The sequence below is a fragment of the Notolabrus celidotus genome, chromosome 20 (genome assembly GCF_009762535.1).
Source record: "Notolabrus celidotus isolate fNotCel1 chromosome 20, fNotCel1.pri, whole genome shotgun sequence".
In the NCBI taxonomy this organism is placed as follows: Eukaryota; Metazoa; Chordata; class Actinopteri; order Labriformes; family Labridae; genus Notolabrus; species Notolabrus celidotus.
In genome coordinates, this window is record NC_048291.1 from 17,092,206 (window position 1) to 17,116,229 (window position 24,024).

Here is a 24,024-nt window from a genome sequence, read left to right on the forward strand (position 1 = left end):
AGACAGTTGAACTCCGCTCGCTTTAAGATCAGGTTAAAGTTTTCAACTAATTTAGATGATATATTTGGATTAAGTTAGTGGCTAAACTGTAACTCGACTGAAGATGATTGAAAATGCCAGTTAGTTGCTTTTACTATAGCATACTAAAGATGTTCTCACAAAGCATGTCATTTGTATTTTCTGATATAATCATTGTGCTGTGGTGTCTTGAAGCCACACCCTCGAGATTCTGAATTTTGACATAAATCTGATCTGCAGCCTGCAATCCCTCGTTTCATGCCCTGTGGCCAGCTTTGTATTTTCCAAAGTAAAGCTTACACCCTTATGCCTGACCAGTGGTGGACAGTATCAGAGTAAATTTATTCGAGTACAGTACTTAAGTACATTTTTTTGAGTTTCTGTACTTTACTTGAGTATTATTATTTGGGGATACTTATTACTTTTCCTTCACTACATTCAGAAGACAATTATTGTACTTTCTACTCCTCTACATTTCTATCAGTGCTCTAGTTACTCACTACTTTAGCTTTGATGTCAGCTCATGAATTTCCTTCTCTTTTCTGAAATCTGATCCCAAAGATAACATTTATCCTGATCTAAATTAAATCTATAATTCTCCACCTGAGCACCCGCAGCCATATCTTCAGCCCGTGTTAGAGGTTTTTGAAATGAAGAATGATACGTATCCTTTTTAAATGTTCTCCCTGTTTCCCACTGTGCCCAAACATACAAACATTCACTGTCCAACCTGAGAAAGTATGTTGAGCTATGTAACGTTTGTTTCATTCAAGATGAAAATTTCTGTGTCTGTGCTTGGAGTAACTTAGTTTCTGTTTTTATTCCATGGTATAGTTTTTAGAGATTTCAAGTAATGGTTTCTAAATAAACATGATTTAACAGAATGTACTCCTATGTATTCTTGCCTGTACATATTCTGTTTGTGTGTGTGTGTGTGTGTGTGTGTGTGTGTGTGTCTGTGTGTGTGTGTGTGTGTGTGTGTGTGTGTGTGTGTGTGTGTGTGTGTGTGTGTGTAGTATTGAAGTATTTGTAGCAGTTATAGTGGTTGGAGAAGGAGTGGAAATCATAGAAGTTGAAGAAGTGAAAGGAGTGGAAAAAGTAGAAGGAGTGGAAGACGTAGAAGTTGAAGGAGTGGAAGGAGTGGAAAACATAGAAGTTGAAGAAGTGGAAAGAGTGGAATAAGTACAAGTGGAAGGAGTGGAAAACGCAGAAGTTGAAGAAGTGGAAGGAGTGGAAAAAAATAAAGGAAGTGGAAAAAGTAGAAGTTGAAGGAGTGGAAAAAGTAGGAGTGGAAGGAGTGGAAGAAGTAGGAGTTGAAAAAGTAGAAGGAGTGGAAGAAGAAGAAGTGGAAAAAAGTAGAAGTGGAAAAAGTAGAAGTGGTAGAAATAGTAGCACCTATAAAACTGCTTGACAAACTATGGAAATGCCTAACCTCTGTGTGTGTGGGGGGGTGGGGGGGTATGTTTGAGTGTGCATGTGTGTTTGTGTTTATCATTCACGGATGAGGTCATCTGAATCACATGTGTGTGTGTGTGTGTGTGTGTGTGTGTGTGTGTGTGTGTGTGTGTGTGCTTGTGTTTTTCACTCACTGATGAGGTCATCTGAATCACCTGTGTGTGTGTGTGTGTGTGTGTGTGTGTGTGTGTCTGTGTGCGTGTGTGTGTGTGTGCGTGTTTGTTTTTGTCACTCACTGATGAGGTCATCTTAATCACCTGTGTGTGTGTGTGTGTGTGTGTGTGTGTGTGTGTGTGTGCATGCGTCTTTGTTTGTCACTCACTGATGAGGTCATTTGAATCACCTATGTGTGTATGTGTTTGTGTATGTGTGTGTGTGTGTGTGTGTGTGTGTGTGCGCGCGTGCGTGTTTGTTTTTGTCACTCACTGATGAGGTCATCTGAATCACCTGTGTGTGTGTGTGTGTGTGTGTGTGTGTGTGTGTGTGTGTGTGTGTGTGTGCATGCGTCTTTGTTTGTCACTCACTGATGAGGTCATTTGAATCACCTATATGTGTATGTGTTTGTGTATGTGTGTGTGTGTGTGTGTGCGCGCGTGCGTGTTTGTGTTTTGTCACTCACTGATGAGGTCATCTGAATCACCTGTGTGTGCGTGCGTGTGTGTCTGTGTGTGTGTGTGTGTGTCTGTGTGTGTGTTTGTGTGTGCATGCGTGCTTGTGTTTGTCACTCACTGATGAGGTTATCTGAATCACCTGTGTGTGTTTGTGTGTGTGTGTGTTTGTGTTTGTCACTCACTGAGGAGGTCATCTGAATCACCTGTGTGTGTTTGTGTGTGTGTGTGTTTGTGTTTGTCACTCACTGAGGAGGTCATCTGAATCACATGTGCTTGCGTGTGTCTTTGTGTCAGTCAGAACTGATGAGGTCATCTGAATCACCTGTGTCTCCAACTGTCATTAACTGTTTCCATTGTGATGGGACCAGCTGTGTAACTGCTGTGTGACAGTTGATTAAGAATGGGATTCATGGACTAAATTAGGGTCTACAAATGCCGACACTGTGCGATAACCGTAATAGCTATCAGAAAAAGGATCAAACCGTGAGCATCCAAAGACTCTGATGAACACAGTGATGTGTTTTTCATGTCTGTACCGTCAGAAATGTAGTCAGGGCAGTGAGTTAAGAAAAGTGAAACTTGTGCTGCCCTCCAGAAATATTTAACATTACGGCAGATGGCCGAGCAGAGAGACTTTCTCTGACAGTTGGTGACCTGGTGGCTCAACGGTACAATCTTTGGTTTTGGTTACCTCTTTGACAGAAGCAGGAGAAGACAGGGAACGTTTTGATGTCTTATTTGTATATGTGGAGTGAAATTTGTGGATTTTCTGGCAATTTTTCCAGAGGCCATGTCACATTTTTTTCCCAGCCTGCCCACTCTAAGTTTTGAACCTCTCACTCTGCTCATCAGAGTTCCACCCCATACACACCAATGTTAAAGTGAGGGAAGAGCTGAAATTTGATGAATTTTTGAACAGTGAAATCTGTGAAACTGTGAAAGGTATCAAAAAAGTGAAACAAGTGTAGATAGCTGAAAGTCTTGTGAACAGTTTAAAGTTTGAATGGAGTCTATAAGTGAAAGTATGCTGAAGCTATGAGCTGTAGTAGTTGAAGAAGTTGAAGTGGATTTGAAGATTCCGCCCCATCTGTTTCAATGTTAAAATAAAGGTTGAATAAAGTTGAATAATTCAAAAAGTATAAGGGTTGAATATGTGAGAAGATATAGCCTGAAAGAGGTGAAGGAGCTGAAGAGTTTAAAAGTTGAACGGTTAAAATCGGTCAAAATTTGAAGGCTGTGAAAGGCGTAACGGAAAGTGGAATAATAATAATAATAAAGTTGAATAACAATATGTTGAAATGCTCAGCATTTCAACATAATAAAAAGAATAAAGTTGAATAACAATATGTTGAAATGCTCAGCATTTCAACATAACTAGAAAGGTTGCATTTCCTGAAAGCAAATGCGTTGAAATGCTGAAGCTGAAGGCTGAAAGCTGTGAAACACAGCTGAACATGTGGAAGAGTAGTAGAAGTAGTTGAATTAGTGGAAGTAGAAGAAGTGGAAGGATTGGAAAATGTAGAAGGAGAGGAAGTTGAAGAAGTGGAAAAAGGAGAAGAAGTTCAAGGAGTGGAAAATGTAGAAGTGGAAAAAGGTGAAGGAGTGGAAAAATGTAGAAAAAGGAGAAAAGGTGAAAAAGGAGAAGTGAATAAAGTGGAAAAATTAAAAAGAAGTTGAAGTGTTAGAAGTAGTAGCACCTATAAACTGCTTGACAAGTATGGAAATGTCTTACCTGTGTGTGTGTGTGTGTGTGTGTGTGTGTGTGTGTGTGTGTGTGTGTGTGTGTGTGTGTGTGTGTGTGTGTGTGTGTGTGTGTGTGTGTGTGTGTGTGTGTGCGTGCGTGCTCGTGTTTGTCACTCACTGATGAGGTCATCTGAATCACCTGTGTGTGTGTGTGTGTGTGTGTGTGTGTGTGTGTTCTTGTTCTTCTATCCTGGTGGGGACTTTGGCCTGAATGCACACTGACCCATGGGGACTCGTGGCACCATGGGGACAAAAACTGAGGTCCCCACGGGGAGACCCCCTCCACTAGCTTCAAAACAGTATTTGAACACGCCCCATCAATTTTCTAAGTTGTCCCCAGAAGGTCAATTTTCATGACAAAATCTGTGCGACTGTGTGTCTCTGCACCTCTAGTGGTCACACAGAGTATTGCAGTCCCCATGAGGTTCAGTGTTCCGGAAGTGTGTATTGCTGTTTGTTCACTCTCTCGGGGCCTCTATTGGACAAAAGTAGTATTACTGTTTAGGACTGTATTTTAAGCTGTGTGTCTTTTTGACTGAAGAGAGACATAAATTAATCAATAAATGTTTGTAAAAACAAACAAACAAACAATGATAACCATATATTTTATATAATATATTGCTTTTAAATTCACAAATATAATGTATTTTATAGCTTTCATTACATGAGTCCCTTTTTAAACCTTTTAAATCAACTTCTCAAAGTTACCTTCAATTTATATTTGTAACTCATTTAGTTTAATTAATCAAAAATAAATAAATAATGAAATAAATAATGGAAATTAATATTTTTTTCACAAAGTTTTGATGTTTTATCACATATTTTAAGTGTCACATTATTTCAACTCATGAATCACCTGGCATTTATGTCAACTCTTTCCTTTCCTTTTATTTTTGCTAATAATAATATTAATATCAACAGTCTATATCTGATCTCTTATGCTATGTCAGTTGAGAAATATGACTTAAGGAGATCAGTAAGGTATTGAGGTGTTGTACTACACAAGTTTAACTAACTTCTCACATTACAATTAGAAAGTATTTACTGTTCACTTTGGGGAGATTGCTCACAGACACTGATGACAATGAGGCACCAGCTGACAGGGGATGCTTGAGATGAGCTCCATGTGATAGCATGGGCTGGCTTAATTCAGCAGGCTCGGCTAAGGCCTCAGCAGGCTAGGCTAAGCCTTACCTCTTGGCCTGCCTAAACTTATGCTATGCTCAATTAGAAGCAGTAATAGGAGTCAAAATAGTTCCAATAAAATTAACAGTAATAATATGAGCAACTGTAGTGGTAGAATTGTATTAACAACAGTAGGCTAACTGTAGTGATCGAAGGTGTGGAGGCTAGCTAGCTGCATGAACTAAAATGAAAGCAGGTTTAGCTAATGCTAGTGTGGAGGCTAGCTAGCTGCATGAACTAACATGAAAGCAGGTTTAGCTAATGCTACTGTGGAGGCTAGCTAGCTGCATGAAAGCAGGTTTAGCTAATGCTAGTGTGGAGGCTAGCTAGCTGCTATAACTAACATGAAAGCAGGTTGAGCTAATGCTCGTGTGGAGACTCACCAGCTGCATGAATTAAGATGAAAGCAGGTTTAGCTAATGCTAGTGTAGAGGCTAGCTAGCTGCATGAACTAAGATGAAAGCAGGTTTAGCTAATGCTAGTGTGGAGGCTAGCTAGCTGCATGAACTAAGATGAAAGCAGGTTTAGCTAATGCTAGTGTGGAGACTCATCAGCTGCTATAACTAACATGAAAGCAGGTTTAGCTAATGTTAGTGTGGAGACTCACAAGCTGCTATAACTAACATGAAAGCAGGTTTAGCTAATGCTAGTGTGGAGACTCACCAGCTGCTTTAACTAACATTAAAGCAGGTTTAGCTAATGCTAGTGTGGAGACTCACCAGCTGCTATAACTAACATTAAAGCAGGTTTAGCTAATGCTAGTGTGGAGACTCACCAGCTGCTTTAACTAACATTAAAGCAGGTTTAGCTAATGCTAGTGTGGAGACTCACCAGCTGCTTTAACTAACATTAAAGCAGGTTTAGCTAATGCTAGTGTGGAGACTCACCAGCTGCTATAACTAACATTAAAGCAGGTTTAGCTAATGCTAGTGTGGAGACTCACCAGCTGCTATAACTAACATTAAAGCAGGTTTAGCTAATGCTAGTGTGGAGACTCACCAGCTGCTATAACTAACATTAAAGCAGGTTTAGCTAATGCTAGTGTGGAGACTCACCAGCTGCTATAACTAACATTAAAGCAGGTTTAGCTAATGCTAGTGTGGAGACTCACCAGCTGCTATAACTAACATTAAAGCAAGTTTAGCTAATGCTAGTGTGGAGACTCACCAGCTGCTTTAACTAACATTAAAGCAGGTTTAGCTAATGCTAGTGTGGAGACTCACCAGCTGCTTTAACTGACATGAAAGCAGGTTTAGCTAATGCTAGTGTGGAGACTCACCAGCTGCTATAACTAACATTAAAGCAGGTTTAGCTAATGCTAGTGTGGAGACTCACCAGCTGCTTTAACTAACATTAAAGCAGGTTTAGCTAATGCTAGTGTGGAGACTCACCAGCTGCTTTAACTAACATGAAAGCAGGTTTAGCTAATGCTAGTGTGGAGACTCACCAGCTGCTATAACTAACATTAAAGCAGGTTTAGCTAATGCTAGTGTGGAGACTCACCGGCTGCTATAACTAACATGAAAGCAGGTTTAGCTAATGCTAGTATGGAGACTCACCAGCTGCTATAACTAACATTAAAGCAGGTTTAGCTAATGCTAGTGTGGAGACTCATCAGCTGCTATAACTAACATGAAAGCAGGTTGAGCTAATGCTAGTGTGGAGACTCACCAGCTGCATGAATTAAGATGAAAGCAGGTTTAGCTAATGCTAGTGTAGAGGCTAGCTAGCTGCATGAACTAAAATGAAAGCAGGTTTAGCTAATGCTAGTGTGGAGGCTAGCTAGCTGCATGAACTAAGATGAAAGCAGGTTTAGCTAATGCTAGTGTGGAGACTCATCAGCTGCTATAACTAACATGAAAGCAGGTTTAGCTAATGCTAGTGTGGAGACTCACCAGCTGCTTTAACTAACATTAAAGCAGGTTTAGCTAATGCTAGTGTGGAGACTCACCGGCTGCTATAACTAACATGAAAGCAGGTTTAGCTAATGCTAGTGTGGAGACTCACCAGCTGCTATAACTAACATTAAAGCAGGTTTAGCTAATGCTAGTGTGGAGACTCATCAGCTGCTATAACTAACATGAAAGCAGGTTTAGCTAATGCTAGTGTGGAGACTCACCAGCTGCATGAATTAAGATGAAAGCAGGTTTAGCTAATGCTAGTGTAGAGGCTAGCTAGATGCATGAACTAACATGAAAGCAGGTTTAGCTAATGCTAGTGTGGAGGCTAGCTAGCTGCATGAACTAAGATGAAAGCAGGTTTAGCTAATGCTAGTGTGGAGACTCATCAGCTGCTATAACTAACATGAAAGCAGGTTTAGCTAATGCTAGTGTGGAGACTCACCAGCTGCTTTAACTAACATGAAAGCAGGTTTAGCTAATGCTAGTGTGGAGACTCACCAGCTGCTTTAACTAACATTAAAGCAGGTTTAGCTAATGCTAGTGTGGAGACTCACCAGCTGCTTTAACTAACATTAAAGCAGGTTTAGCTAATGCTAGTGTGGAGACTCACCAGCTGCTTTAACTAACATTAAAGCAGGTTTAGCTAATGCTAGTGTGGAGACTCACCAGCTGCTTTAACTAACATGAAAGCAGGTTTAGCTAATGCTAGTGTGGAGATTCACCAGCTGCTATAACTAACATTAAAGCAGGTTTAGCTAATGCTAGTGTGGAGACTCACCACCTGCTTTAACTAACATTAAAGCAGGTTTAGCTAATGCTAGTGTGGAGACTCACCAGCTGCTTTAACTAACATTAAAGCAGGTTTAGCTAATGCTAGTGTGGAGACTCACCAGCTGCTATAACTAACATTAAAGCAGGTTTAGCTAATGCTAGTGTGGAGACTCACCAGCTGCTTTAACTAACATTAAAGCAGGTTTAGCTAATGCTAGTGTGGAGACTCACCAGCTGCTTTAACTAACATTAAAGCAGGTTTAGCTAATGCTAGTGTGGAGACTCACCGGCTGCTATAACTAACATGAAAGCAGGTTTAGCTAATGCTAGTGTGGAGACTCACCAGCTGCTATAACTAACATTAAAGCAGGTTTAGCTAATGCTAGTGTGGAGACTCACCAGCTGCTATAACTAACATGAAAGCAGGTGTAGCTAATGCTAGTGTGGAGACTCACCAGCTGCTATAACTAACATGAAAGCAGGTTTAGCTAATGCTAGTGTAGAGGCTAGCTAGCTGCATGAACTAACATGAAAGCAGGTTTAGCGAATGCTAGTGTGGAGGCTAGCTAGCTGCATGAACTAAGATGAAAGCAGGTTTAGCTAATGCTAGTGTGGAGACTCACCAGCTGCTTTAACTAACATTAAAGCAGGTTTAGCTAATGCTAGTGTGGAGACTCACCAGCTGCTATAACTGACATGAAAGCAGGTTTAGCTAATGCTAGTGTGGAGACTCACCAGCTGCTATAACTAACATTAAAGCAGGTTTAGCTAATGCTAGTGTGGAGACTCACCAGCTGCTTTAACTAACATTAAAGCAGGTTTAGCTAATGCTAGTGTGGAGACTCACCAGCTGCTTTAACTAAGATGAAAGCAGGTTTAGCTAATGCTAGTGTGGAGACTCACCGGCTGCTTTAACTAACATGAAAGCAGGTTTAGCTAATGCTAGTGTGGAGATTCACCAGCTGCTATAACTAACATGAAAGCAGGTTTAGCTAATGCTAGTGTGGAGACTCACCAGCTGCTATAACTAACATGAAAGCAGGTTTAGATAATGCTAGTGTGGAGATTCACCAGCTGCTATAACTAACATGAAAGCAGGTTTAGCTAATGCTAGTGTGGAGACTTACCGGCTGCTTTAACTAACATTAAAGCAGGTTTAGCTAATGCTAGTGTGGAGACTCACCAGCTGCTTTAACTAACATGAAAGCAGGTTTAGCTAATGCTAGTGTGGAGACTCACCAGCTGCTATAACTAACATGAAAGCAGGTGTAGCTAATGCTAGTGTGGAGACTCACCAGCTGCTATAACTAACATTAAAGCAGGTTTAGCTAATGCTAGTGTGGAGGCTAGCTAGCTGTTACGTGCCGTAGTGCTGTGGGTTGTTTTTCTGAGTGTGGTCTCCCTGCTGTGTGCTCTTCAGGTCTTTATTATTGCTAATACTGATATTAATAGCATCTCAGCTGTTCTCTGTCTGCTACTGAACTAAGCACCAAGACCAGCTTGGTAGTATTTGTATCAAAACAGTAGGCTAACTGTAGTAATCGAAGGTGTGGAGCCTAGCAAGCTGCATAACATTTGCATAAATGTAACCGGTAACCCTGTTACATAAACAATAAGATTTATAGAAAATAATGCTATATAACCTTTATTTAACCAGGAAATGCTCATTGAGATTAAAAATCTATTTTCCAAGAGAGTCCTGGCCAAGATAGGCAGCAGCACAGTTACAGAGTTACAAATAGACAATAGACATAAATACAAATAGCAGACGCGTACAACAGCTACACAACAGGTACCTCCAGAAAAACAGCATGAGTGAAATTTAAAAAAAACATCTACAGATAGATGCATCAGCCTCAAAGTCGTTTAAGGACCGCTTCAAAGCATTCAAAGATATCATGTCAGACAGTTTTAGATCCTTTTGTATGCTTTTGGCATTCCAGGTCGAGGGAGCAGCAAACCTGAAGGCCTTTTTCCCAAGTTCAGTCCTGACCCTCGGAACAGATCGTAATAAAAGATCCTGAGATCAAAGATTATGACTTCCTGAGTTCTTTTGTGCAATATATGTGAGGAGGTAAGAAGGAAGTAGTCCTCGGATGCATTTATAAATAAGAAGATGCCAATGTTTTTTCCTGCGTGACGACAAAAGCAGTTTGTAACTGTGTCAGGGCCTGATCTGGGGTGGGTGCAGAGCAATACATTACAGTGTCATCGGCATAAAAGTGGAAATTTGCATTAAAAACAGTATGATGTATCGTGTTGATATAAATAATGAATACATGAACATGAACACATTGTGACCTGTCATGGAGGTAGTTATCAAACCAGCCGACTGAATGATCAGACAATCCTATAAGGCACAGTCGTTGTTTCAGTAACTTGTGGTCAACTGTATCAAAGGCCTTAGACAGGTCAATAAAAATAATGCTTATTATCTAAAATGTCGCTAAAATCATTAAAAACTTTAAGAGATGCTGTAACTGTGCTGTGTTTTCTCCTGAAACCTGATTGAGATGCTGCTAAAATGTTGTTATTGTCTAAAAATTCCTTCAATTGATCACTGATAAAAGTTTCAAGGACTTTGGCCAGGACAGATAATTTGGAAATGGGCCTATAATTATTTAAAATAGTGGCGTCACCCCCTTTTAGAAGGGGGGAAACAAAGGCAGATTTCCAGACTAAGGGAATGACATTTGTTGCTAGGGAGAGGTTGAAAATGTGCGTCAAGGGCGGGCAATGAAGTCAGCTGCTAATTTTAAAAAGTAGGGTTTCAATTTGTCTTGACCAGCAGATTTTGTTGTGTACAACTACCTGAGGGCTTTATCTACCTGAGAAGTTAAAATGTCATCAAAGCTAAAAGGTTGATTCGGTAATGCCTGATTAACAGGATCCACAGAGGGAGTACTGCTACAGGAAGAGTGTAGGGATTCAAATAAAAAAACAGAGGAAACAAAATGTCTGTTGAAACAGTCAAGCATTTCAGTCTTCTCAGTAATTTTCTTTTCATCCTTCACAATGCATGGAGGAAGCTCAACATAATTGATTTTTCCAGATAATGATTTAATTGTACTCCAGAATTTTTTGGGATTGTTCAGATTATTTGCGATATTAGAAAGAAAGTAATAATCAGTTTTAGCTTTTCTAATTGCCACTGTACATGCATTACGCAAACGATGATGGCATTGATATAGAAATGACAATATAACCTCTGTAAAAAAAACCAACTCTAAATCTGTGCTAATTCAATGTTTTTATTTACATTTTTATTTATTTATGTTGATCCCTTGAATATTTTGAATTTTGTATTTTTTTGTTTTATATTTTAATTCACATCTGTATTTATTCATATAGTAATTTATTGTAATATATCAATATAATATTAAATTACTTTTCTCAATTAAAAAATGACTTTTAGCAGCACTGTCCTTCCCCCCAGCCTCAGTCAACTGACAGATTACACAAAACCTAACTTTTGAAGTCCCCACCTGGACCATGCCCCTCCCCCACCTGGACCTGCTGTATCTGAAATCCAGCGCTCCCTTTTTTGATTCCCACTCAGCCTGTGTCATCATTTAAGGGCAAAATAATATCTAATCTATTCATCAAAAGGGCTTGTAAATAGAATATATGTTTCTTTATTTGTGAATATCAAATTTAACATCCATTTGTAAAGATTCCCGGCCCGTCGGTGTGTCGTTGTGGTGTGTGCGGAGTTCTCCCGGTCGGTGCGTTGTCGTAAATCCAGCGCTCTCTCTATCTCACGAGCATGAGCTCTGGTCACAGGTCACAGCCATGAGTTCCGGTCACAGGTCACAGCCATGAGCTCCATTGGCCATCTCACATCACTACTGCGTCGCATGCGGACCCGTCAACTACGTTGGAGGATATGGTAAGTCATTGTTATAAGTTCTTGTTAATAATTCAATTCAGTACTTTTTTAGCTGTTAACTTCGTACTGTTAGTACTGCAGCATGAAAAGAGCAGCTCATGTTTTGTTGCAACGTCATTAGCTAGTGTTGGTTTACACATGGCAGCTAGCAAGCCTGCATGTTCCAATGTCAAGTCATTAAACCAAGTCTGAAGCCATGCTAATATTACTCCAAATCACAATTAACTAATGTTACCATGTGCACATAACTTAAGGGTGGTTTGCATAGCTTTGGCACCGGTTTAAAACCGCCACTTGAACCGCCACTGCGGCCATGGTGCCCCGCTCCACCCTCCCCCGCCGCCCGCTTCCCCGCCGCCCTGCACCCCGCTCCCCCCTCCCTGCACCCCGCTCCCCCCTCCCTGCACCCCGCTCCCTGCCTTTTTTAAATTTCTTCCCGTAGAGATGTGCCGATTGCAGTTATATTCGCCGGCACCGTGGTTACTAAACAGCCTACTTCAGTGTAAAAGGTTATGTCACCATATCATCACGCTTATTAATGATATTCAGTCTATTAAAACCGTGCAGCGATCCCCGAAGCACAGTGCGCACCCATTAAGAGAGACGTGTGCCTTTACACACCAGGAACAGCAGCGTGAGTCACTAAAAAATATGTAAACGACATAACGTTACACTGTATATGTCTGTCTCACACATATACTTATAGTTGTTAGTATAAGTCACCATATATACTGTATAACTCATCAGACTGCATCCATTTTTTAAGTCTTAATCAATAACACCCTAACCCTTTTCTTATGATATGAATTATGTTACAAATAAATCATTATTTTGATAAAGATTGTTTTTATTTTTGTTAGAAGTGTTACTGTTAAGACATAATACTTTAAGAAATGGATCTGTCTATTTAAGTCGATTCAATGACAGTGTCATGAGTTCAAATGTCAGTTTTTCCTTGTGTTTCATGTGTTGGTTCCTCCCTGTGTTTATTCTGCATTGGTTATTCTTTGTGTCCCTTGAGTGTTTAGTGATCCATGTCTCTTTTTGGACTTTCTGGTGTTTCTTAGTCTTGTCTTGTGTACTCTGTTTTGTAGTTCTGAATCCCCTTTGTTTCCAGGTCAGTTACTTTCTGCCCTTGTGTGTTTCCCTCCTTTTGATTACCCTGATTTGTGTCACCTGTGTCCTGTGCTGCATACCTGTGTTAATTACTCTGTGTATTTAGTTCCTCTGTTTCCTCTGTCCCTTGTTGGATCATTGTTTGTCTTTCTGGAGTTCAGTTTGTATGTCCTTCTTGGGTTCTTTGTGTTCCCTGTGTTATTTTGGACTTTTTGGATTTCAGTTTTGTAGATATTTCAGTAGTTGGCTTCATAGTTGTCATATCCTTGTCATGTCAGTCAGTGTTGGTAGTTAGTGGTAGGTTGTAGTCAGCTGTGAATTCACTATGAAGCAGAGTTCTGTTACTGTGATAGTGACAGTTTTTAGACTGCAGTGAATACAGGTGCCATAATAGTGTCTTTTCTCTGCTCTGTCCTTTCTGTGTTTTTAAGTTTGCCTATGTAATAAAGCATAAATACCACCACCAACAAAAAAATATTTGGCTGCACAATGAAGAATGTTTTTAAACTTAGATTTCTTTGCTTTGCAGGCTCCAAGTCGTCACATGCGTCGCCTCCAGAAACTTAAAGCACATCATGATGTGTGTGAGAAACACTACGAGAAGACGAACACAAAGGAGATAAAGGAGCAGAGGGAGAGCACCTTGGTTTTACATGGTGGTCTGGATACAACGGTTAGTTGAACTACACCTTTTTCTAATGTACCTTAGAGTGACAGGAGACACAACTGTTTCTATGTGCCTCTGCCTGCGCCTAATCAGTCACCAAGTTCATCAGTAGGAAATATGGCTTCAGTTGCAGAAAAAAAATTCTGCACAATTTTGTCAGAGTCCCCTTTGTGGTATCTTTCAGCATTGTAAAGTCCCAAAACACTTGATCACACCGAAGGAGAGGGGGTTGTGATGCCTGGAGATGCAGGGCACTTCCTTTCAGCAGTTTGTTAAGCCTTAGTTATGGGATGCAGCACAGGGCATGGATGGCCAGGGGGCTCAGTATAGTGTGTGCATACACGCACTACATGGTGAGCCACAGAGGCCCCTGAGAAAAGGTTTTAATAGGCTGACTGATGGTTTGTAGGACCCTGAAATCTGCTTCTCTTTTTGCAGTTAAGTGGGAATTTAAGGCAACTTGCATGAAAGCGTTATTTATCCTTTAATTCTGAGTGGACTTCAGAGATTTTCACTGTTAAAAATGATTTTTTTCTTATTATTTTTCAGAGAGTATACGAGTGCTCCAGTGACAGTGACAGCACCATTATCCTTGACCACACTACAGCTAAAATTGACGTCGACACAAGTGTACCAGAGCTCAGAAGAAACTGACAGTGTAGTTGTAAGTTTATTTGCTTCAACTTCACATGCTAATATAATAAGTGCAGTCTCTTAACAGTGACCGAGTGGTGGCAGACTTGGTGTGCTGAATGTGCATCTGCAGGTCCATAATGGTGTATGAAATGTAAAAACTAGATTTGACAAAATACTTAATGTAACGCTTAGTTTTTTTTGTATGTTTTTCTTTTTGGCTAAACAAACAGATGATTGGATACACAACAGATGACTCTCTATCCATTTCTGAGTTCAGTGGAGACGAGTATGTTCCTGAAACCTCTGAAGACACAGGAAGCGACACTTCAGCAGAAGATGACAGGACAGCAGAAGATGTCAAACAGCACAAGGATAAGAAGAGAAAGGTACAGAAGACAGCTTTACCTCACTTTCAGGAAGGAGAAGTCCAACCACACAAGAGACAACACAAGGCACCTTCTAGATCCGTCGCTGCAAATGTCATTGTAGAATCATCTTCAACTGATGATTCTGATGTGAAGGTCATGACGCTAAAGACGAACAAAAATGGCGGCAGACTGTACAATAAAAGGTTTCACTGTTTGTTTTGCTCTAAGCCTTTCAGCAAAATGGCACGCCATTTAGAAGCAAAACACCAAGATAAACCACAAGTGGCAAGAGCAGTTGCTTTTTCCAAAGGGGTCTAAAGAGCGAAGATTACAGTTGACTTTATTGAGAAATAAAGGAAACCGTGCCCATAATAATCAGGTCCTTAAAGAAGGAAAAGGAATGGTGATACCCTGTCAACAATCTAGTAATCCTGGTAAACCCAGTGATTACCTGCACTGTATTAACTGTGAGGCTTACCTCAAAAGGAAACTACTGTGGAAGCACATGAAGAGATGCCACCTGACTAAGAAAATCGAAGGTTTGAAGCCAGGAAAAAACAGAGTCCAAGCCCTTTGTGCATATGCTCAACCAGTCCAGACAATATTAATGCACGGTTCTGGAAAATGGTGCTAGACATGCGCGAAGATGAGATTACAAACGTTGTTCGCAAAGAGAAAAGCATACTGAAGTTTGGGGAACAACTCTTCAATAAGCATGGACATGATGTCACAAAACATGAATACATCAGACAAAAGATGCGCGAGACAGGGCGACTAGTTCTCCAAGGCAAAAAGACGGCACGTTAAAGACAATGACAGATTTTCTTCGTGCCGGCTAATTTCCCTCTTGTGATAGAGGCAGTTAAGAATGTGGCTGGCCTGAATGAGGAGACAAACACATATAAACACCATCTTTAGCATTAAAGTTGGGTCACAACATCAAAAAAATAGCCAAGATTTTAGAATGTGAAGCAATGATTTCTGGTGATGAGAATGCCATTCACAATGTGCAGGTGTTTAGACAAATCAGTGACACAAGATGGAATGAATGTGTTTCTTCACAGGCCCTCAGGAACCTCAGTGAGGCAAAATGGAACGCTCCACAACTACTTCCTTTTGCTGAAGATGTTAAAAAAATGCACGAGCATCTCAACGTACAAAGGAAGGACTGCCAAACAAAACTCCAACAAGAACCAAACAAGAAGCACTGGGCAGAACTTGCGAAAATGACACTTTGTGAGGTGATACTTTTTAATCGTAGAAGAGAAGGAGAAGTATCAAAGATGCCCCTTAATGGTTTCCTGTTAAGAGATACCTCCACTACTCATCCAGATGTTGAGCTTGCTTTGTCAGACTTTGAGAAAAAGCTTTGTAAGCACTTCCAGCGTATTGAGATAAAGGGAAAACGCGGACGAAAGGTCCCCATCCTTCTCACTCCTGATATGATGACGTCCATGAACTTGCTTGTCAAGACTCGCCAGAACTGTGATGTGCCTGATGAGAATCCCTTCCTGTTTGCGAGACCACAGGCACTCAGTCACTTCAGAGGATCAGATGTCATCCGTCACATTGCTCAAAGCTGTGGAGCAAGCCACCCAGAAGCATTGTCCTCTACCAAACTCAGAAAGCACATGGCTACTATGTCCAAGGTCCTCAACCTCAAAGACAATGAAATGGATGACCTTGCGGACTTCCTTGGGCATGACATCAGAGTACACCGCCAGTATTACAGGCTGCCTGAAGGCACATTACAGCTTGCCAAAGTGAGTAAAGTCCTCATGGCCATGGAGCAAGGACGACTGGCTGAATTTAAAGGAAGGAATCTGGATGAAATCAACATTGATCCACAAGGTTAGGCCTATATAAATAGTTACATACATTCATTTACACACAGGCGTTTACCACTCCATCATTTTTAGAAATGTCATCCTTTTAAAAAATTTTACTAGTAGATTAAATTCTCCAATGCAGTATTTTGACCAGCAGATAGCACATGATGGTAGGGAGCTTCCATTGGTGGATAATTGCTGGAACATTCTACCCTCTAGCATTTAAAGCTGGGGTTGGTAGTCTCTGAAAACTAGCATGAATTTGAATGTAGCATTTCCTCAGGACTCCGTCTAACCCCTCCCCTCCTCCCTCAGAGCTCCTCCAAAACGACTCCTAAATCTAAATCTGAACACCAACCCCAGCTTTAATAGAGAAAGATGTAGGACCTTTCCCTCTGCCCTTTTTGTGCAATGTTGCCTTCCTAAAAGGGTTAATCTGCTGTCTAATAGTTTCATCCATATGGTTGATGTTTCCCAGAGACAATGGCTGTGGACAGCGATGCATCAGTTTCGGAGGAGGATGACATGACTGTGAAGGATGCTGCGTCTTCTACTTCATCTTCACCTTCAACTTCATTATCAGGTATGTAGGCAACTATTGAGAGGGATCATGGTAAAACTAGAAAAGGCTAAGTATTCAGAAGAAAAAAATGTGTGCATTTATTTAAATTTGGGAGCGCCAGTTGCTTGTATTAGCTGGTATTATACTCATTTTCAGCTTCTCTCCTTCTCTCCCTCATTTTCAGCTTCTCTCCTTCTCTCTCATTTTCAGCTTCATCTCCCTCATTTTCAGCTTCTCTCCTTCTCTCTCATTTTCAGCTTCATCTCCCTCATTTTCAGCTTCTCTCCTTCTCTCTCATTTTCAGCTTCATCTCCCTCATTTTCAGCTTCATCTCTCTCATTTTCAGCTTCATCTCCCTCATTTTCAGCTTCTCTCCTTCTCTCTCATTTTCAGCTTCATCTCCCTCATTTTCAGCTTCATCTCCCTCATTTTCAGCTTCTCTCTCTCATTTTCAGCTTCTCTCTCTCATTTTCAGCTTCTCTCCCTCATTTTCAGCTTCTCTCCTTCTCTCTCATTTTCAGCTTCATCTCCCTCATTTTCAGCTTCCTCTCTCATTTTCAGCTTCTCTCTCTCATTTCAGCTTCTCTCTCTCATTTCAGCTTCATCTCTCTCGTTTCAGCTTCTCTCCCTCATTTTCAGCTTCTCTCCCTCATTTTCAGCTTCTCTTCCCTCATTTTCAGCTTCTCTCTCTCATTTTCAGCTTCTCTCTCTCATTTTCAGCTTCTCTCCCTCATTGTCAGCTTCTCTCCCTCATTTTTCAGCTTCTCTCTCATTTTCAGCTTCTCTCCTCATTTTCAGCTTCTCCCTCATTTTCAGCTTCTCCTCTCATTTTCAGCTTCTCTCTCATTTTCAGCTTCTCTCTCATTTTCAGCTTCTCTCTCATTTTCAGCTCTCCCTCATTTTCAGCTTCTCTCCTCATTTTCAGCTTCATTCCTCTCATTTTCGCTTCTCTCCTCATTTTCAGTCTCTCTCTCATTTTCAGCTTCATCTCCTCTCATTTTCAGCTTCCTCTCATTTTCAGCTTCTCTCCCTCATTTTCAGCTTCTCTCCTCATTTTCAGCTTCTCTCCTCATTTCGCTTTCTCTCATTTTCAGCTTCTCTCTCATTTTCAGCTTCATCTCCCTCTTTCAGCTTCATCTCCTCATTTCAGCTTCTTCCCTTTCAGCTTCATCTCTCATTTCAGCTTCTCTCTCATTTTCAGCTTCTCTCCTCATTTTCAGCTTTCTCTCTCATTTTCAGCTTCTCTCTCTCATTTTCAGCTTCATCTCTCGTTTTCAGCTTCTCTCCTCATTTTCAGCTTCTCTCCCTCATTTCAGCTTCTCCCTCTTTTCAGTTCTCTCATTTTCAGCTTATCTCCTCATTTTCAGCTTCTCTCTCTCAGCTTCTCTCTTTTCAGCTTATCTCCTCATTTTCAGCTTCTCTCTCATTTTCAGCTTCTCTCTCATTTTCAGCTTCATCTCTCTTTTCAGCTTCTCTTCCTTTTCAGCTCTCCTCATTTTCAGCTTCTCTCCTCATTTTCAGCTTCTCTCTCATTTTCAGTTCTCTCTCTCATTTTCAGCTTCTCTCCTCATTTTCAGCTTCTCTCTCATTTTCAGCTTCTCTCCTCTCATTTTCAGCTTCTCTCTCTCATTTTCAGCTTCTCTCTCTCATTTTCAGCTTCTCTCTCTCATTTTCAGCTTCTCTCTCTCATTTTCAGCTTCTCTCTCTCATTTTCAGCTTCTCTCCCTCATTTTCAGCTTCTCTCCTCTTTTCAGCTTCTCTCTCTCATTTTCAGCTTCTCTCCTCATTTTCAGCTTCTCTCCTCATTTTCAGCTTCTCTCCCTCATTTTCACTTCTCTCCTCATTTTCAGCTTCTCTCCCTCATTTTCAGCTTCATCTCCCTCATTTTCAGCTTCCTCTCTCATTTTCAGCTTCTCTCTCATTTTCAGCTTCATCTCCCTCATTTTCAGCTTTCTCTCATTTTCAGCTTCTCTCTCTCATTTTCAGCTTCATCTCCCTCATTTTCAGCTTCTCTCCCTCATTTTCAGCTTCTCTCTCTCATTTTCAGCTTCATCTCCCTCATTTTCAGCTTCTCTCCCTCATTTTCAGCTTCTCTCATCATTTCAGCTTCATCTCCTCATTTTCAGCTTCATCTCCCTCATTTTCAGCTTCTCTCTCATTTTCAGCTTCTCTCTCTCCTCATTTCAGCTTCTCTCTCTCATTTTCAGCTTCTCTCCCTCATTTTCACTTCTCTCCCATTTTCAGCTTCATCCTCTCATTTCAGCTTCTCTCCCTCATTTTCAGCTTCTCTCTCCTTTTTCAGCTTCTCTCCTCATTTTCAGCTTCTCTCTCTCATTTTCAGCTTCTCTCCTCTCTCCCTCTTCAGCTTCTCTCTCTCATTTTCAGCTTCTCTCCCCTCATTTTCAGCTTCTCTCCATTTTCAGCTTCTCTTCCTCATTTCTCAGCTTCTCTCTCTCATTTTCAGCTTCTCTCTCTCATTTTCAGCTTCTCCTCATTTTCAGCTTCTCTCTCTCATTTCATCTCTTCATCTCTCTCATTTCATCTTCTTCCCTCATTTTCAGCTTCTCTCCTCATTTTCAGCTTCTCTTTCATCTCCCTCTTTTCAGCTTCTCTCTCTCTTTTCAGCTTCTCGCTCCCTCATTTTCAGCTTCTCTCTCTCATTTTCAGCTTCTCTCCTCATTTTCAGCTTCTCTCTCTCATTTTCAGCTTCTCTCTCTCATTTTCAGCTTCTCTCTCTCATTTTCAGCTTCTCTCCCCCCTCATTTTCAGCTTCTCTCTCTCATTTTCAGCTTCTCTCCTCTCATTTTCAGCTTCTCTCTCCTCATTTTCAGCTTCTCTCCCCATTTTCAGCTTCTCTCTCTCATTTTCAGCTTCTCTCCCTCATTTTCAGCTTCTCTCCTCATTTTCAGCTTCTCTCTCTCCTCATTTTCTCAGCTTCTCTCTCTCATTTTCAGCTTCTCTCCCTCATTTTCAGCTTCTCTCCTCTCATTTCAGCTTCTCTCCTCTCATTTTCAGCTTCTCTCTCCTCATTTTCAGCTTCTCTCCCATCTTTTCAGCTTCTCTCTCTCATTTTCAGCTTCTCTCTCTCATTTTCAGCTTCCTCCCTCATTTTCAGCTTCTCTCTCATTTTCAGCTTCTCTCCCTCATTTTCAGCTTCATCTCCCTCATTTTCAGCTTCTCTCTCTTTTTCAGCTTCTCTCCTCATTTCAGCTTCATCTCCCTCATTTTCAGCTCTCTCTCATTTTCAGCTTCTCTCTCTCTTTCAGCTTCTCTCTCTCATTTTCAGCTTCTCTCCCTCATTTTCAGCTTCTCTCCCTCATTTTCAGCTTCTCTCCCATTTTCAGCTCTCTCTCCCTCATTTTTCGCTTCTCTCTCTCATTTTCAGCTTCTCTCCCTCATTTTCAGCTAATCTCTCATTTTCAGCTTCTCTCTCTCATTTTCAGCGTTCTCTCCCTCTCTCCCTCATTTCAGCTTCTCTCTCTCATTTTCAGCTTCTCTCTCTCATTTTCAGCTTCTCTCTCTCATTTTCAGCTTCTCTCTCTCTTTTCAGCTTCATCTCCCTCATTTTCAGCTCTCCTCCCCTCATTTTCAGCTTCTCTCCCTCATTTTCCTTCTCTCTCTCATTTCAGCTTCCTCTCTATTTTCAGCTTCTCTCCCCCTCATTTTCAGCTTCTCTCCCTCATTTCAGCTTCTCTCCCTCATTTCAGCTTCATCTCCTCCCTCATTTTCAGCTCATCTCCCTCATTTTCAGCTCATCTCCCTCATTTCAGCTTCTCTCCCTCATTTTCAGCTTCTCTCCCTCATTTCAGTTCTCTCCTCTCTCATTTTCAGCTTCTCTCTCTCATTTCAGCTTCATCCTCCCTCATTTTCAGCTTCTCTCCCTCATTTTCAGCTTCTCTCTCTCATTTTCAGCTTCATCTCCCTCATTTTCAGCTTCATCTCCCTCATTTTCAGCTTCTCTCTCATTTTCAGCTTCTCTCTCTCATTTTCAGCTTCATCTCCCTCATTTTCAGCTTCTCTCTCATTTTCAGCTTCTCTCTCTCATTTTCAGCTTCATCTCTCATTTTCAGCTTCTCTCTCTCATTTCAGCTTCTCTCTCATTTTCAGCTTCTCTCTCTCATTTTCAGCTTCTCTCCCTCATTTTCAGCTCTCTCTCATTTCAGCTTCTCTCCCTCATTTTCAGCTATCTCTCATTTTCAGCTTCTCTCCATCATTTTCCTCATTCTCTCTCTCTCTCTCATTTTCAGCTTCTCTCTCTCATTTTCAGCTTCTCTCTCTCATTTTCAGCTTCTCTCTCTCATTTTCAGCTTCATCTCCCTCATTTTCAGCTTTCTCCCTCATTTTTCAGATTCATCTCCCTCATTTTCAGCTTCATCTCCATCATTTTCAGTTCATCTCCCCATTTTCAGATTCTCTCCCTCATTTTCAGCTTCATCTCCCTCATTTTCAGTTCTCTCTCATTTTCAGCTATCTCCCTCATTTTCAGCTTCATCTCCCTCATTTTCAGCTTCTCTCCCCATTTCAGCTTCTCTCCCTCATTTTCAGCTTCATCTCCATCATTTTCAGCTTCTCTCTCATTTTCAGCTTCTCTCCCTCATTTTCAGCTTCTCTCCCTCATTTTCAGCTTCTCTCTCATTTTCAGCTTCTCTCTCTCATTTTCAGCTTCATCTCCCTCATTTTCAGCTTCTCTCTCATTTTCAGCTTCTCTCTCATTTTCAGCTTCATCTCCCTCATTTTCAGCTTCTCTCTCATTTTCAGCTTCTCTCCCTCATTTTCAGCTTCTCTCTCTCATTTTCAGCTTCATCTCCCTCATTTTCAGCTTCTCTCTCATTTTCAGCTTCTCTCTCTCATTTTCAGCTTCATCTCCCTCATTTTCAGCTTCATCTCCCTCATTTTCAGCTTCTCTCATTTTCAGCTTCTCTCTCTCATTTTCAGCTTCTCTCCCTCATTTTCAGCTTCTCTCCCTCATTTTCAGCTTCTCTCCCTCATTTTCAGCTTCTCTCCCTCATTTTCAGCTTCTCTCACTCATTTTCAGCCTCTCTCCATTTCCAGCTGAAGAGAAAAATATTTTTGTTCTTTATGAAACTGCGGTGGGACAAACTAGACTATGGCGGGCCACCTCAGAATAGGTAATTTCTAGGAAACACTCACACCTCAGCATCAACGAATCAACCATAAGTATGTTATCTAAAAAGTGAATTACTGCTTTATCCACTATTACACATCATTAACCTCTTCATCCCTAGTCCTCTAACTTAGGCCCATGCTGGAAAATGACATGCCCAAAGTGAATAGAGTTTATCTCTGAAACTACAAGGTCTATATGAACAATCTTGGTATCATTATAACTCTTTACATATTTCTGTAGCATCAGTATAGATGTCACTGAGTCACAGTAAATAAAGATGGAGTAGAGCATAATTGAAAGATTTTATTTCTGTCTAATAAAACTTTACACTTTCAGACCGAATATCTCCTTTGAAATGATGCAGCTGCCCATACAGAGCTATAGGAATCGATGAGTAAAACATGGCCCTGGTGTATCATCTTCGTCATAACGATCCTCATCTTCATTACTGAAACAAGAAAGGAGAAAAAAGTCTGTTAAAACATAAATGTATTCATTCACTGGCCTATAGTTGTGACATTGTTCCTGAAAACATACAGTAAACAGCATATTAGCTCTAATAGTCACCAGAAATAGTAAAATATTCTTAGAACATACTATATAATGTCACTAAATGACCTGGTGAGGACCATAAAAGTAGCCATAAACGTTTGTAGTTATAAAATAAAGCTCTCAGGGCAGTAATGTATCATGTACCAACAGTTGCACATAAAGATGCAGCATTTACACTGTAGTGAAGGCCAGTAGACGCCATTTTGGCTCTATGCCGCTGGTGTAAGTAAATAAGCAGATGGTTTAGAGAAATAAAACGCATTAACACTATTCTAACATTTCACAACAAGTCAATAAGTAATCAAACACAATATAAAGATGACATACTATTCCAATCTGCTGAATCATTATCTCAGTCAAGTTCAGGTTGAATCTTCTGGTCTTACGATAAGTCTTCAGGAAGTCCTAATTAGTAATTCCAGTGTTTCAGGGCGTAGTGAAAGGTCGTTGTCTTCGTCTTAGGTCTGTTGTATTTTCAAAGAACCCGTTGTTTTCCATCGTAATCCGCTGTTTGCTTGCGTCATGTAAATCAGCTGTCAGCGGGTACGTGCATTTACTGCTGGAGGCTCTGAGTGCCAGCTCTCCCCCCTCCCTCTTTCGGCAGAGCGGCAGTTATATTATGAATACGCGGTCTTATATAAAGTAAACTTATATTTAATTTAATTTAAATATAAATGATCTAAGCTCCACATTACCTTGACTTTGTGTATGGAGCCTCTATGCTAACCGGAGATCTACTGTATGTCCCGTCTGACCACTATTAGAGCCCAGTTCCACAGATAACCATAGTTTTAATATGTCCTGTCGGGGTCAATTAATCAGTTTAAATGATGAATCGGTCGACCTCTCATGCAATATGATAAGTTTGTTCTGCTCTGCTAGTAGAGAGTATTAAAGCCTTTGTGTTTACAGAAAAATCGGGAGTGAAAAGAAAGTCCACCACTGAAGTTGGACGAATCCATGATCCACGTGAAGTCAAAGGTAATCATATTCCTCATAACTGGAAGAAAATGGAAGCATTTTCGAAGTTTTCTAGTGTCTCTTGTAAAATGTCAGGGGTTGAATTAACAAAAACTAATTGATAAAATGGAGGTGATGAAAATGTGAATTGAAAAATGGAGGAAAATGTAATGAAAATAGTGATAAATTATTAATTGATAAATAAAATGACTACAGTTACAGTAAACCCACAAGGCAGAAGTGGACGGAGGAAGAGATCCAGGCTGTGGAAAAACCCTGATGGACTGCATCAGCTCCGGGACAGTCCCTGGGAAAGCCCGGTGTCTCCAGTGCATTGACACTTCACAAACAGCCCTCAAAAGGAGGAGTTGGGAGGGAGTAAAGTTTTATGTCAAAAACCGTATAGATGCTGCAAAGCGAGAGTCTATGAAGAAAAGGTAGGCTCTGTTTGTTAAATGTTTTATACTGTTGATCAGCTAACGAGCTGCATGTTTTAAGGTTTCTACAGGAAGTTAGCTCTCCAGGAGCAGGGTTGGACACCCCTACTGTCTGTGAATGTGTCTATAGTTGTGTTACACTACTGTTTGTATTTAAATGAGTTAGTGCAAATAAACATTCTGTTGTTAAATGTTT

The 24,024-nt window shown here is 40.7% G+C and overlaps 1 protein-coding gene and 1 long non-coding RNA gene across 2 annotated transcripts; both read left to right on the plus strand.

Annotated features, from left to right (window-relative positions):
- Positions 1 to 11,376: 11,376 nt before the first annotated feature.
- On the plus strand, positions 11,377 to 14,003 carry LOC117831846. The gene is made up of 3 exons (XR_004635093.1): positions 11,377 to 11,573; positions 13,219 to 13,362; positions 13,906 to 14,003. It is a non-coding gene; the product is annotated as an uncharacterized LOC117831846 (long non-coding RNA).
- A 7-nt stretch (positions 14,004 to 14,010) lies between these two features.
- Positions 14,011 to 23,513, plus strand: LOC117832367. The gene is made up of 6 exons (XM_034711459.1): positions 14,011 to 14,020; positions 14,223 to 14,378; positions 15,425 to 16,211; positions 16,668 to 16,772; positions 23,344 to 23,412; positions 23,488 to 23,513. The coding sequence occupies exons 2-6, from the start codon at positions 14,223 to 14,225 to the stop codon at positions 23,511 to 23,513; spliced, it is 1,143 nt and encodes a 380-aa protein (XP_034567350.1). The 5' UTR covers positions 14,011 to 14,020.
- Positions 23,514 to 24,024: the final 511 nt, after the last annotated feature.